This window comes from Puma concolor, chromosome C2 (genome assembly GCF_028749965.1).
Source record: "Puma concolor isolate L17-30 chromosome C2, mPumCon1.1.hap2, whole genome shotgun sequence".
In the NCBI taxonomy this organism is placed as follows: Eukaryota; Metazoa; Chordata; class Mammalia; order Carnivora; family Felidae; genus Puma; species Puma concolor.
Genome location: NC_141675.1, coordinates 73,074,282 through 73,087,619, shown reverse-complemented (window position 1 = coordinate 73,087,619; position 13,338 = coordinate 73,074,282). Strand labels below are relative to the sequence as shown.

General features: G+C 35.7%; 1 protein-coding gene and 1 pseudogene across 1 annotated transcript in view; one reads left to right on the top strand and one right to left on the bottom strand.

Annotated features, from left to right (window-relative positions):
- CCDC39 (coiled-coil domain 39 molecular ruler complex subunit) overlaps nucleotides 1-12,923 on the top strand; it is a 46,293-nt gene extending 33,370 nt beyond the window's left edge. The window contains exons 14-20 of the mRNA XM_025913877.2: nucleotides 4,168-4,291; nucleotides 7,818-7,977; nucleotides 8,397-8,503; nucleotides 9,020-9,160; nucleotides 9,311-9,490; nucleotides 9,638-9,723; nucleotides 11,106-12,923. Coding sequence (XP_025769662.1) covers nucleotides 4,168-4,291; nucleotides 7,818-7,977; nucleotides 8,397-8,503; nucleotides 9,020-9,160; nucleotides 9,311-9,490; nucleotides 9,638-9,723; nucleotides 11,106-11,262 — 955 coding nt within the window. The 3' untranslated portion in view covers nucleotides 11,263-12,923. The remainder of the gene's footprint in view (nucleotides 1-4,167; nucleotides 4,292-7,817; nucleotides 7,978-8,396; nucleotides 8,504-9,019; nucleotides 9,161-9,310; nucleotides 9,491-9,637; nucleotides 9,724-11,105) is intronic.
- On the bottom strand, nucleotides 7,220-7,319 carry LOC147577316 (U6 spliceosomal RNA; annotated as a pseudogene).
- Nucleotides 12,924-13,338: the final 415 nt, after the last annotated feature.

Here is a 13,338-nt window from a genome sequence, read left to right as displayed (position 1 = left end):
TTGGGACACTCTTTTTATCCTTAGGGTTTAAGAATTTCCCTATGTGTCTGGGTGGTTCTTTTCATTGTTTATTTTTGTTTTTTCATTTTTCTTGTTTGAATTTTGGTGAGCTCTTGCAGTTACTTCATTAATGCTTTTCTTCAGGTCAGGAAAATATTTTTCTACTAGTTCTCTAATTTTTTTCTCATACTATTCTCTGTTTTCTGATTTGTTGGCTCATTTTTAGTGGATATTGGTCTTCTTAGATCAGTCTTCTGGATTTCTTAATTTTACTCTCATTTTAAAATTTCTGTTCTTTTTATTCTACTTTTAAAGATAGTCTCATTCTCTGTCTCCCTCTCTACTTCCTTTTTGCCTGCTCTTCATTCTCTGCCCCTCCTCTTTCTCTCTAGATCACTGATTTAATCTTTCTTATTTACTACAATTAAATTGAAAAGGGAAAACTATTTGCAAGGATTTTTGTTCCTTCATTGGTCCTTTCTTTTCATACTAGCCCATTCTTGCTTTATGGATAGTTTTGGATCCAAATTCTCTCATCTTTTCGAGACACTGGGATACTTTGAAAGTTCTCTTTTGTCCCATGCATTATTTTTGTATCTCCTAGGGTATGTTCTGTGTTTGCTCATTTTGTTCTTTTTATTTATCCTGTTAACTTCCCAAAATGTCTGATAGTCTTTGGCTTTCTGTTATATTTATTAACAAGTGTTTAATTAATAATCATGATGATTGATATAGTTAGCTGGTATGTGTGTCTTCTGCAATTAGGTAGATCTTTTTTTCCAGCTGGTCTCTCCTGTAAAGGGAGGACTGCTTGTAGGTGCTGGACTAATCTGTCCCTTCAGGGTCATAAGCAGTTTTTCCCTGAAGGAGTTTATTTTGGGTGATAAAGACTTTATTTTCTTTATGGATGGAACTTTGTTTTTTAATAACCTCCACTTTCTTGGGGGCCTGGAATTACATCATGTTCTTTTTTACTTTTCTCTCCAGCTCCAACATACAATGCTAGGAACTTTCATAATTTGGGAGGTTCTCATTGGAGCATAAATAATTCCTGCCAGCATTTCTGTATACTTTGAGGGGTTGAGGAGAGTGGCCCAAATGTTCTGTAGCAATCCTTTTATTAATTACTTTAATAAATGGCCTCAGAGATCATTCTTGATCTTTTTCTTATTTCTGGGCTTGAATTTTCTCCACACTTCTTTGGTGAAACATAGCTCCTTTTTTTTTTTTTTTTTTTTTTTTTAACTTTTTAAATGTTTACTTATTTTAGACAGAGACAGAGTGTGAGCAGGGAAGGGCCAGAGAGAGAGGGAGACACAGAATCTGGAAGCAGGCTCCAGGCACTGAGCTGTCAGCACAGAGCCTGATGTGGGGCTTGAACCCATGAACCACAAGATCATGACCTGAGCTGAAGTTAGATGTTTAAATGACTGAGTCACCTAGGCACCCTGGTGAAACATGGCTCTTACTTCTGCATTAATCTTCTGTACATATCTCCATTTTCCCCCCATGTCAGTCATATGCCATTTGTTTCTCATTTTTTTTTGTGAATTCATGACAAAATGTGTCTTTCTTGTTCCCAGAGCTGTGGTGGGTTTTTTCCCTTTATTCTTTAACATTTTAGGAAGGAGAGATATACTTGTACTCAGTCCACCATCTTAAGCTGGAAGGCCAGTTATACAAAGGATGAATGAATATTTTTTGATAATACAGCAGTAGTACTGTTACTGCAAAGCTGTAACTTCTGTCACTTAATATATTTTACCACCAACTTTTTTTTTTTTATTTTTTTTTCAACGTTTATTTATTTTTTGGGGGACAGAGAGAGACAAAGCATGAACGGGGGAGGGGCAGAGAGAGAGGGAGACACAGAATCGGAAACAGGCTCCAGGCTCCGAGCCATCAGCCCAGAGCCTGACGCGGGGCTCGAACTCACGGACCGCGAGATCGTGACCTGGCTGAAGTCGGATGCTCAACTGACTGTGCCACCCAGGCGCCCCTCCACCAACTTTCTTTAAGAGTAAGAAAACTGGTAGGTTGAAGATCTCTGTTTGCCATGGTTAGATGGTGCACCTTCATGATGTTGTAGTAGGCAAATGAGTCATTCTTCATGTTGCCATGCAAATATTAGCATTATTAGTATTATTATAAAATAAGTTTCAAAAAGTTCATAAAATAGGAATTTACTGGAATAAAAGGAAAAAATAATCAGCATATAAAAATTCTAAATCTTGGGAGACAATTCTTCGTGGGTTTCTCATATTTCTGTATGCCTTGCAAGGAACGGTACTAAGTTTCCTGTTCTGGACTATCTTTAAAAAATCTTGGTAAAAAACATATCAAATATACCATCTTAACCATTTTTAAGTGTACAGTTCAGTGCTTAATATATCTTTAATATTCACATTGTTGTGTCAGATCTCCAGAACTCTTTCATTTTCTAAAACTGGAACTCTATATGCTCTACACACTAAGCTTCCATTTCCTCCTCCCTTCAGCCCTTGGTAACCACCATTCTTTCTATGTGAATTTGACTGCTTTAGATACTTCATATAAATGGAATCATGCAGTATGCTATCCTGAGGCTGTGAAGTGATATTGTGGTTTTGATTTCCATTAAACTATCTTCTAAAAGATGTTTGGATAGTGCCAGAGAGCAGCTCCAGCAACCAGGGGTTCCTGAAGGATGAATGGCATCAGCGAAAAAGTGAAAACAAAACAAAACAAAAATAAAATGGACATAGACAACAGCAGTGTGTTGAACTGGCCGATTTATTGTAGCAAACGTGGCATTATATTGGCTAGTGATTTCCTTGTAGCATATGTCATCTATGTTTTGACCTAATTTTGAAAATGTTCCTACGTGGAATCAACCTTTAAGAAATAACATGGCGATTTTCTCATAATGTCCCACCCTTTGATTATTGATTAATCTCTTACATTATTCCATTATGGACCTGCGTTTATCTATAATCTTAAAATTATAAAGCATTTGCTTTGCTGTTTTCATGAAAGGTCATCTCTCTCTCAACACCTCAAGTGGAACAGTTACAGGGACATGACCTCCCGGTTGTTTTTTTCCGAACCACTTGAAGCCAAAAGAACAATGTGTTTGCCTCGGTCCGAGGTGCCAGGAAGGGGCCGAAAAAGCCTTAGAAACCCATGCCTCATACATTCTCAGAGAGACAATGCACCTAGGAACCAATGAACCATTCTGTACCTTAACCGACTAGGTTCAGTCATCATCTGGAATGCCTCTGGGAGCCAGGTGGGCCTAGGGGTTGAAGTCACCTGTGCCCAGAGATACACTCCTTAGGTGCTGGAGTGGGGCTTTCAAATCCATATGTCTCTCCTTCACAGGCCCTCTTTGCTGACAAATGCATGAGGTTATCCTTCCTGTAAGTAGAGGAGTCTCCATAGGGGATGGCAAGGGCTAAATGTAAGGCCGCACAATTTCTTGCGGAACCTTATTTTATTTTCTTTCCTAATGGTTCTTTTCCCAGGGGGCCTGTCAAGGGCAATTCCCCAACAGACAATACCCCAGGTACTTTTATTAAGGCCAAATTACCTAAAAGCGGGAGTACAAGTACTGTCGGTGGGCTGCCTTGCAGTCACCAATCCGTCCACAGCCTGGGCCTTGCCATCAGGCTGGGATAGCTCGGCTTCCAGCAGGACACCAAATAGCTTCAGAAGCTAGAGGCAATATCCTCCCTGTGGAGTAAATATTGAATATATTTGCTTAGTTTCCATTATAAAATATTTGGCTTACCTAGCTTGAGGTTTCTCAGCTGTGATACAAACCTGTGGTGTGTGTAGCATCCATTTGAGCCCCTTCTCAGCTTCATGGGATTTCAAGAGCACTGCAAGCAGGAATCTCATGCTGCTTGGTATGCCATAAATGATAAAGTCCTTTTTCTCTGACCTAGGAATCTTGTGCCAACATCTATGCCAACATCCATGAAACCATGGCAGGCTAACTTCTTAGCTTTCAAATAGGGTGAAGCCTGAGACCTTCCCACTAATTATAAATTGAAAAGAAAGAACACATTTAACCTGTTTGATTTCAGTAGTAACACAAATGTCTTATATAAGAATACTGTAGTCCTTTTTAAAAAAGTACGTTATTTGTTTTTCAGTGCTTAATTTTTCTTTTTCTTTCCATTTTAGTGCTGAGTTTCATGAGAGGCTAAGTAAAATTGATAAGCTGAAGAACAGATATGAAATCCTGACTGTTGTTATGCTGCCTCCTGAAGGAGAAGAGGAGAAAACACAGGCCTATTATGTAATAAAGGTAATCTTAATCGATTCATAGTTGTGATAAAGTGAAGTATCTTTTGTACTGGCAAGTATCTTGCCAGCTCTTTGTTAATAACCAAAATGTCATTGTTTTTTGTTTTTTGGGTTTTTTTGCCATGCAATTTCATATTTCATGGCGCACTCATAGCTACTAGATTAGAGCTATAAAACATTAGTGGTTAGGTGGAGGTACTGAAGGTATTTTTACACACCTTGAGTCCAGGAGGTCAAAGTGGGGTCTGGACGACTCTTTGATACTTTTTTTTTTTTTTTTTTTGGCTATCATTTGTGTCATGTCAGTTTCCCTCATTTATTCAAGATTTATAATCTATTTTATCCTAAGACCTGCATGTCTTTAATAAACACTCATGTAACAACCTGTTCAACACCTCAGGCTCAAAGCTTTACTTCCCCATAGCTATCTGCTCATATGGCTGTATCCTAGACCACATCATCCCCTGGACCACCTTTGAATCTTATTCTCCAATTTACCACTGCAGCTCTGGTAAGGCAGATATCCAGAGAGCAAGAGGACTGTTCCTTTGCCTTCATGTTAGATGGGAGACAGACACATCAGGTGAATCTGCTCTGTTCTGATGTTTGAGAGTTGTCTGCCACTTCATGGTTATCTTTACCTAGTAACCCATAAGGAGAAATGGAGAAGTGATCAGAAATCGGATGCATTTCCCTGAGTACTGCTATATTCATCTTTCCCATGTAGAAAATACCCTGAATAGGTGTGATTTACCTTACACAGAGGTCTGGGAAGTTACTCAAGACACTAAAAGGGAATGGAAAATTTAATTCATTTTTCCTCTATCATACACTGATAGGAGTGAGAACATCTCCCAATTCACACCTTTAGAGGATGGCCCTCATGGATGGATGTTCCCTTTCCTTTGAGTTGTATTTAATCTTCCAAGTTGCCTTCTATAGCCCTTCTTTGAGCATGCTCTTAACAGACGCATGGAGTAGGATATGCCTGCCACTTTGCCTCAGGAAATTCCACCTATGTGAGAAAGGAGTCCCAGCTGTCAAACCCTTCTTGTAACTCATCAGTCTGTATTACTTGAGGCTTCTGCCCTATACTAATGAGACTTTCCTCCTCTCTGGTTTTGAGAGTCTCTGAGGGGTGAAGGGTAGGCTCTAGTCTGTTGGGAAGAAGGTAGATGTTGCAATTCCAGTTAAGTTTCTCTTTTAACAAGGGCTGTGATGAGTTATCTAAAAGCACTGGTGTTAAGCGTGCCTCCATCATCAAGTGAACTTGAATAATTTATTTAATCATTTGGGGGTGCTTAGTTCCCTCACTTGCAAAATGAGGATATTATTACTTTTGCTGTGAGAAGTAAATGAAGAAATATATGTAAAGCTCTTAAACAGTGCTTGGAGTAAAATGAGCCCTCAGTAAATGTTAGCTGTCATTATTTTTATTGCTGTGATGATGATGGTGGTAATAATGCATCCATTTTTCAGGAAAACAGGCAAATTTTTTGAGGAAAAGAGTATATGCCTTCCGTTCACAGTGAAGTTGCTAGATAAATGTCACTATAAGGGATATATAAAATGAATAGAGGTGATCAGTTACCTTCCCAGTTTCCTAATGCCACTCCACTTTCCATCCTCTCCAGGGTCCACAGCTTGCCACATTATTCCATGTTTCATTGTATAGCATATTTAAATGTTTTACTCTTAACACTTACATGTGCCAGATGTATAAAAATGAAACTATTTCTTTGTAACTAAACTCAATGTATCTTACATAGTCCTTATAAGGAAACAGCTCAACTCTGACCACAATTTAATGAAACTATTAGAAAATGAAATTACTAGAATATGCTTTAAAATGCTGACAGAAAGGAGTAAATAAAAATTTCACCCTAATATCAGCTTTCTAAATCTACGATAAAAGGTATACATTCTCTATTCTCTTAGAGCCAAAAAGGATCATGGAGTTTCTAGAAGTTTAAGGTATATATGGAATTAGATCAGAAAATATGGGTAAATGTACAAACTCAGCACCTTTGTTTGACAAATAAAGAAACTGAACTTGGAGAAGGAAAGTGAATTGTTACCCAACTCACTTGTGGGAAACCCAAAACTAAAATCTAGCTGTTTTGATTCATTCTAGCTTTCTCCCACTACAGTATTTTTGAAATAAAAAACTTGCCAATTCTATACTCCATGTACCAGAATTATAATTTATCTAAGAACTTTTCCTAAGCTATATTTTTTATTATGTACTTTTTACTACAAAAATGTGTAACATATTTTGAAGCATAATAAATACAAATGAAAATGTTAAGAGTTAAGGAATTACCAATAATTTTTTAAATGACCACTTTCTGGTTTAAATACACATACGTAGGGATTGAATAAATTAACAAATGAAATTATTAGTTGATTTTGATTAAAGATGTCTTTTGGCACTTTTTAATATATGTACTATCCCTGTCAACCTTTATTTAGAGAAATTCTTTGAAACTTTTTGGATTCAACTCTTGACAGACTAGCCCAGTGACAGAGTTAAGCTGGAAAAGTCACTGAGTATGTCTACTACTGAGGAATATTTGGTTTTCAGCAATTTATAGACTGTATTTTTTCCCAGCCACATTTAGCAATTATCTTTCTCTAATTTTTAAAATTTATTTTTAAAATATGGTAAAATACACTTAAAATTGGCCACTTTAACAATTTTTTAAGTGTGCAGTTCAGTGGTATTAAGTACATTCCCACTGTTGTGCAACCAACACCAACATCCATCTCCAGAACTTTTTCATCTTCCCAAACTGAAACTCTCTACCCGTTAAACAGAGTCACAGTTTTTCCCTCCCCTCAATCCCTGGCAACCACCATGCAACCTTCTGTGTGTGAATTTGACTATAATAGGCATCTCATGTAAGTAGAATCATGCAGTGTTTCTTTTAAAGATATGGAATGCTTCACAAACTTGCATGTTATTCTTGTACAGATGTCATGCTAACTTTTTCTATTCTGATTTTAATATGTGCTATTGAAGTGACTACTCTGATTTTAATTTTACTTAACTGTTCAAAGATGTTGAAATCCTGGGTTGGAAATACTAAGCATTTACTTTCCTAGGTGTACCTTGCTCACCTCTTTTATTCCTGACTTAAAATGAGAAAGTATTCCTAAGCCTCTCTCAGGCCAGAAACATACATTCTCCTTATTGAATATCTAGTCTGAAGCCACCTCCAAGTTAACCCTATCTCCACTAAAGTTTATACCTGCTTTCTGGTAATTTTTGTTGGAAAGTCTTAATGCAAGCTTTGGTTAGTTACTACACTTCCATCACAGTTTGTATCCTATGTGCTATATTTTGAATGTCTTGGGGATTTAGTGTTCTACTCTAAATCAAGTGCAAGAAATAAATGCTTGATGCTATATGTAGGCCCCAAGGTAAATTGGTATTGTTGTGAGTATACTATTTCTTGCCCTGAAAACAGACACTCTCCCCCATAGTAAATAATTTTATTCAATCAGTTCTATTCTGTATTTCATAGGCTGCTCAAGAAAAAGAAGAACTTCAAAGGGAAGGTGACAGTTTGGATGCTAAGATCAACAAAGCTGAAAAAGAAATCTATGCTCTAGAAAACACCTTACAAGTGCTGAGAAGTTGCAACAACAACTATAAACAGTCTTTTAAAAAAGTGACTCCATCTAGTATGTGGGAGTTATTAAAAATTTTATATGAATATATGCAATTAAAGCTGTAGCTATTTATTTTAAAAAGAAGAACATTGTGAGACAAGGAAAACAAGAATGTACCATGTTTGACGGAATCAGAAAAACTAATCACCTCCCCCCCCCCCTTTAAAATAAGGGCTAAGGTGTTATTTCCATTATTCTAGTGATATTGAATTCTCACTTTTCTAGGGAATTAATTTCAAATGTGAAGAAAATGGCAGCATATTGGCTATGTTGACAAAACAAGAATGGCTACTACATGACCATATTGGTTTTCAACAAATAGACATAAGGAATTTAACCTCCTATAACAAAAAAATGTTAGAAGTTTAATAGAAGATTGAAGCTTGCTTTCTACACAGCATGTTAAAAATTTAAGAATTCTCTAATTCTAGGTGATGAGTATGAACTAAAAATCCAACTAGAAGAACAAAAAAGAGCTATTGATGAAAAATACAGATACAAACAAAGACAAATCAGGGAACTACAGGAAGATATCCAGGTAAATGCTACACACTTTAGTAATAAGTCCTTAGTAAAAGTTAACTATCATTATTATTACACCTACTATCTCGTTATCTTGTACAAAGAAGACAATTTGTTTAGAGAAATAGAGAGTAAAAGTCTCATTTGAATGAGAAAAAAAAAAGTGACCAAAGTGTTAAATAAATTAATTAAAACCACAATACTCAGCACAGGATGGACTGCTGATAATGACTTCTTAATTAGCTGATGAACTATAGCTAATTATCCATTAAATTTTATTTAATAAATTTTTATTTCATTCAATTCCTTAAAGATCACCTTAAAGATTGCTCCTTAAACAAAATTTGAAAGATAAAAATAATCTAGTAGAAAGTAGTTACTAAACCACATCACTGAAAGAGAAAACAATGTGTTTGGTAAGCAAGCTCTATATAAAAACAAATGAATTAAAATTAAATGAATACTTAAAAATTGGCAAGTTGTAAGTTATTGATTCTAACCAATAAGTATGTTTACACTTTCTTTTCTGCAGAGCATGGAAAATACTTTAGAAGTTATAGAACACTTAACAAATAATGTCAAAGAAAAATTATTAGAGAAGCAGGCTTTTTCATCTCAACTACATAAAGAAACTGAGGAGCAGAAGCCAAAATTAGAGAGAGTAACTAAACAGGTATCACTGTCTTTTTAAAAACTGACCTTTGATATTTGTATGTTTTGGAGTTACAAATGGTAACTCCAAATCCTCCTTCATCCATCCATCAAAAAATATTAAGCTCTGGAAAATAGGCTTAAGTAATAATTGACTACTATTGACCAACAGTGTGCAAAACTCACCAGGGAAATCCGACTTTTGAAAGACACAAAAGATGAAACACTAGAAGAACAAGACATCAAACTTCGTGAAGTGAAACACTTCCACAAGATCATTGATGAAATGCTAGTCAAGGTCACTGAAGAAAATGCTGAAATCCATATTATCCTTCAAACATACTTTCAGCAGGTAGTAACAGTACCTTCTAGTTAAAATATTTTTTAAACACTTCATGAAATAAACAGTTTATGGCATTTATCATAAAGTGAGGTCTAACTAAAAATATTCTTCTGAAAATGCAGTGGTACTAATTATCGCTGTTGAATATTCTTCCAGAATGGTTTAGAACTGCCTACAGCTGGTAGTAAAGGTAGTCGCCAGACTTCTAGATCACCTTCACAGACTTCACTGTTGTCAGCAAGGTAAGTGGAGGCTTAGAAACCACCTGTTAATAACCCTCTAACCTATGCAAACACAGAGCGATTGGAACTGCCAGTGCTCTCCTGACCCTTACCCACTATGTCAGTGTCACATATGCAGAAAACAGCTAGCAGGATAAGACTCTTCTGATTTCTGTCTGATGTCAGTTTCTATTCGGGCATGGAGTGCTTTGTGACTAGCAGCTACTGCAGTAGGATAAAGTATGGAATTCTGGAGGTTACATCTTGCATGGTCAACCCTGAGTAGGGGAATTGTTTAAACCATAAAAAGACAACTTAGATGTACAAACATATGGAATATGATTTTTATTATTGGAACCACGTTATAAATTTTTAAGTTGCCAGAATTTTACTTTGTTTTTCCTGCTTTATTTTCCTAACAAGGAAATGATTCTTTACTTTGGCAGTTTAGTTTTATCCAGAATTCTATCAGGTAGATAGATGTTTAACCAACACTCCTGTACTTTGCTGACAAAATGAAGTTAATGATAATCCTAATTTTAAAATTCCTAATCTCCTACACTCAGTAGCCATTTGCTTTTCATTAGTTGCCATAGAGCTTTCACAAAAAGGGACATCCTAAAACGTTGTGTTTGAAGTAAAACAAAACTGTTTCTACATAAACATGGGAAGCAGTCACCTGGACATTGCTGTACTTTCATATTTTTAAAACTTAGCATTTCAGAATCATATAGCTAGTTATGCTTTTCAAATGACCCCATCACTTTATCCTGTCAATAGGACTCGCATTTTCTTCTATCTTCAGTTACATATTGTTATGGTCACTCTTGCCAGCACCCAAATTCCCTTGGCTCTCGCTTTATCTTTTATGCATAATGACTTTTGCAAAACCTTTAATACTTAATGATTCCACTTCTAAAATGATTATAGTTGAAAATATTTTTCTCAGATTTGTTGAACTAGTTGAAACTGTATTCTTGCCTTTTTTTCTTTGAACTAATTTTTTTAATGGTTATGCTTTTAAAATTTAGTAGTACTATTAAGAATATATACTTTTTGATGTCTTTATTTTCTTTTTTTAAAATTTTTTTTTTTCAACGTTTATTTATTTTTGGGACAGAGAGAGACAGAGCATGAACGGGGGAGGGGCAGAGAGAGAGGGAGACACAGAATCGGAAACAGGCTCCAGGCTCTGAGCCATCAGCCCAGAGCCCAACGCGGGGCTCGAACTCACGGACTGCGAGATCGTGACCTGGCTGAAGTCGGACGCTTAACCGACTGCGCCACCCAGGCGCCCCTAATTTCTTTATTTTCTTGTGGGACTATGGTATCATTTGCTATTAGTTAGGGGGTCTCTACTGATACAAATTTTGAATTTAAAATCATGCTTTTTTTCCCTCTAGATCATCCAGAAGTACAAGTACTTCTGCTTCTCAGACTTCAGTTAAAGTATTAGAGCTGAACTTCCCAGACTCTTCTCCAGGAATTGGTAACATAAGTAATAGGCCAAGTGCTACCAACATCTCTAGTAATGGTAAAAACAAAAAAGGCAGCAAATAAACATCTTAATCTCTTTTTGTAGAAGTTGTAAACACAAAAACAAAAATCTTACTTCAAAAATAGTGAATCTCCCCTATGCTTTTGGGTGCTGTGTAATGTTATAATCGAGGCCTAATGAAATCATGTTTAGAAATACATAATGACTAGACCAAAGTTTAATCCAGTGGAAGATGTGAAAGCTGTTTAAAAAAAAAAAAGTCAAGGAATTTAGGTCTAAATAAGCCAAAGAAACATTTAATTTTCTTAGCTTTTGCCAGTTTTCTTCACAGAGAAGGAAAGCAGCAATAGCAGATTCTTAACAATGCCACATGTTCTATAAGCATAGATAAAATTGTTTTTCACTGTTCTTTTGATGTTTGTTACATTAGAAAATAGTTTGCTTCATTATTTCACACTAGCCATGAAACTACATTCAACTGTAATGTAACACAATCTTTCAGGCAATTTATGAAGAATCACTGTCTATGAATAGTTTATAATACTAAAATTCTCACTTACCCTAGAAAATCCTGAAGTTAGGTTTTCTTTATTCAAAGAAACAGGTTTCTTGGACTTCTGGGGGAGAAGTCTGTTAGTTTATTCTTTTGGTATGATTCTAAAATTTTTAACCAAAAAAATAGCATTTACCCTCCCCCCTCCAAGAAAGCAATTAATAGGAAAAGAGATAGCACTATGTATCAATAAAAATATTTAAGTTCCTAGGAATTACTCCATTTTGATCTTGAAAGAAGTCAAACACATTAAACATTTTGCTCTCAATATACAACCAAGCATAAAGAATAATAATGTATTTTCAAGACTTTTTTTCCCAAGACTTTCTTGATTTAATAAACGAAGAGAGCTAGGTATGATTTGATTTGCAATAGGAACTCCATATATTTACAGTGGAGGTGTAATACCAGATTTAGAGTTATTCAATTTATACCTTATTATATACCATGTGCCTAACACCCTGAACTCTTGAAACAGTGTGGAGTAGGATTATGTTATAAAACTGGCTTTTAAATAAATGTATTAGAATCTATGTACTTTAGTGGTGTATTTCTCCTTCAAACCTTGGAAGAAAGTATTTGTTATGACAGTTGTCATTATTTAAAAGTGTCATTTGCAGTTCCTTTTGAAAGGTAGTAGTGGCAATAAACCTGTCTTTCCTGATCATTATTTGAATATTTTATTATTATTTTTAGAAATAGCCAGGAAACGGGATAGCCAAGTCCAATGAATAATTTTTTTGTAAAACATGGTTGTAAATGCGTGAGATTCAGGAGACCTAAAAACGGATTAATTTTATGGTCACTTTGTGTGTTCACTAGTTCTTATTCTCTGCCCTAAATTACTTTGTAAATTACTTACAACTTGCATTTCAATATTAAACACTATCTTCTAAGGAGGCAGGGATTGTCTTACTAGCTCTGTGATCTTGGAGAAGTTACTTCTACTTTTTTCCTTATTTGTAATACTGAGACAGTAACAGTTACCTACATCACGTTTATTAAAATAGTCAAATATATGCAAAATGTACAGGGCCTGACACAAACTGCACAATAACTTCTACCTGTTGAGTCACCACCCAAAGGCTAGCACAGTATTTGTGGGATGGTTAGGTTCTAGGTCGGCATACAAGCCTACATTTAACTCCTAAATAAAGTAACAGTTCCAGCCTCGTGTGTTTAATGCTAAATGGTGACACAGGGATCAACCCCATTAACTCCAAATCTGGAGTTAACTTCCATATATTGTGTTAGAAATTTATTTACTTATTAAGTCAAGACACAGACTGGGTGTGCAACTACAGACATAATAAGGAGAAAAACAGCTAAAGATAATCACTAGCAATTCTTGACAAGTAAATAAAATGGTTTAAGTAAAATACTAAAGATGTACTAGCAATTCCTAAAGGTCAAAGACTATGTTAAGAGATAGTTTTCATGCTTTACAAAAACCACTATGCAGGACTATGTATGGATGATAAAGGAGGTACACAGAAAGAACCAGACTCTTTTAAGATGAGTTTCTTGTACAAAGATGAACGCATGAGTAACCTTTCTACTGCTATCAACCATTTTTGACCAGTTT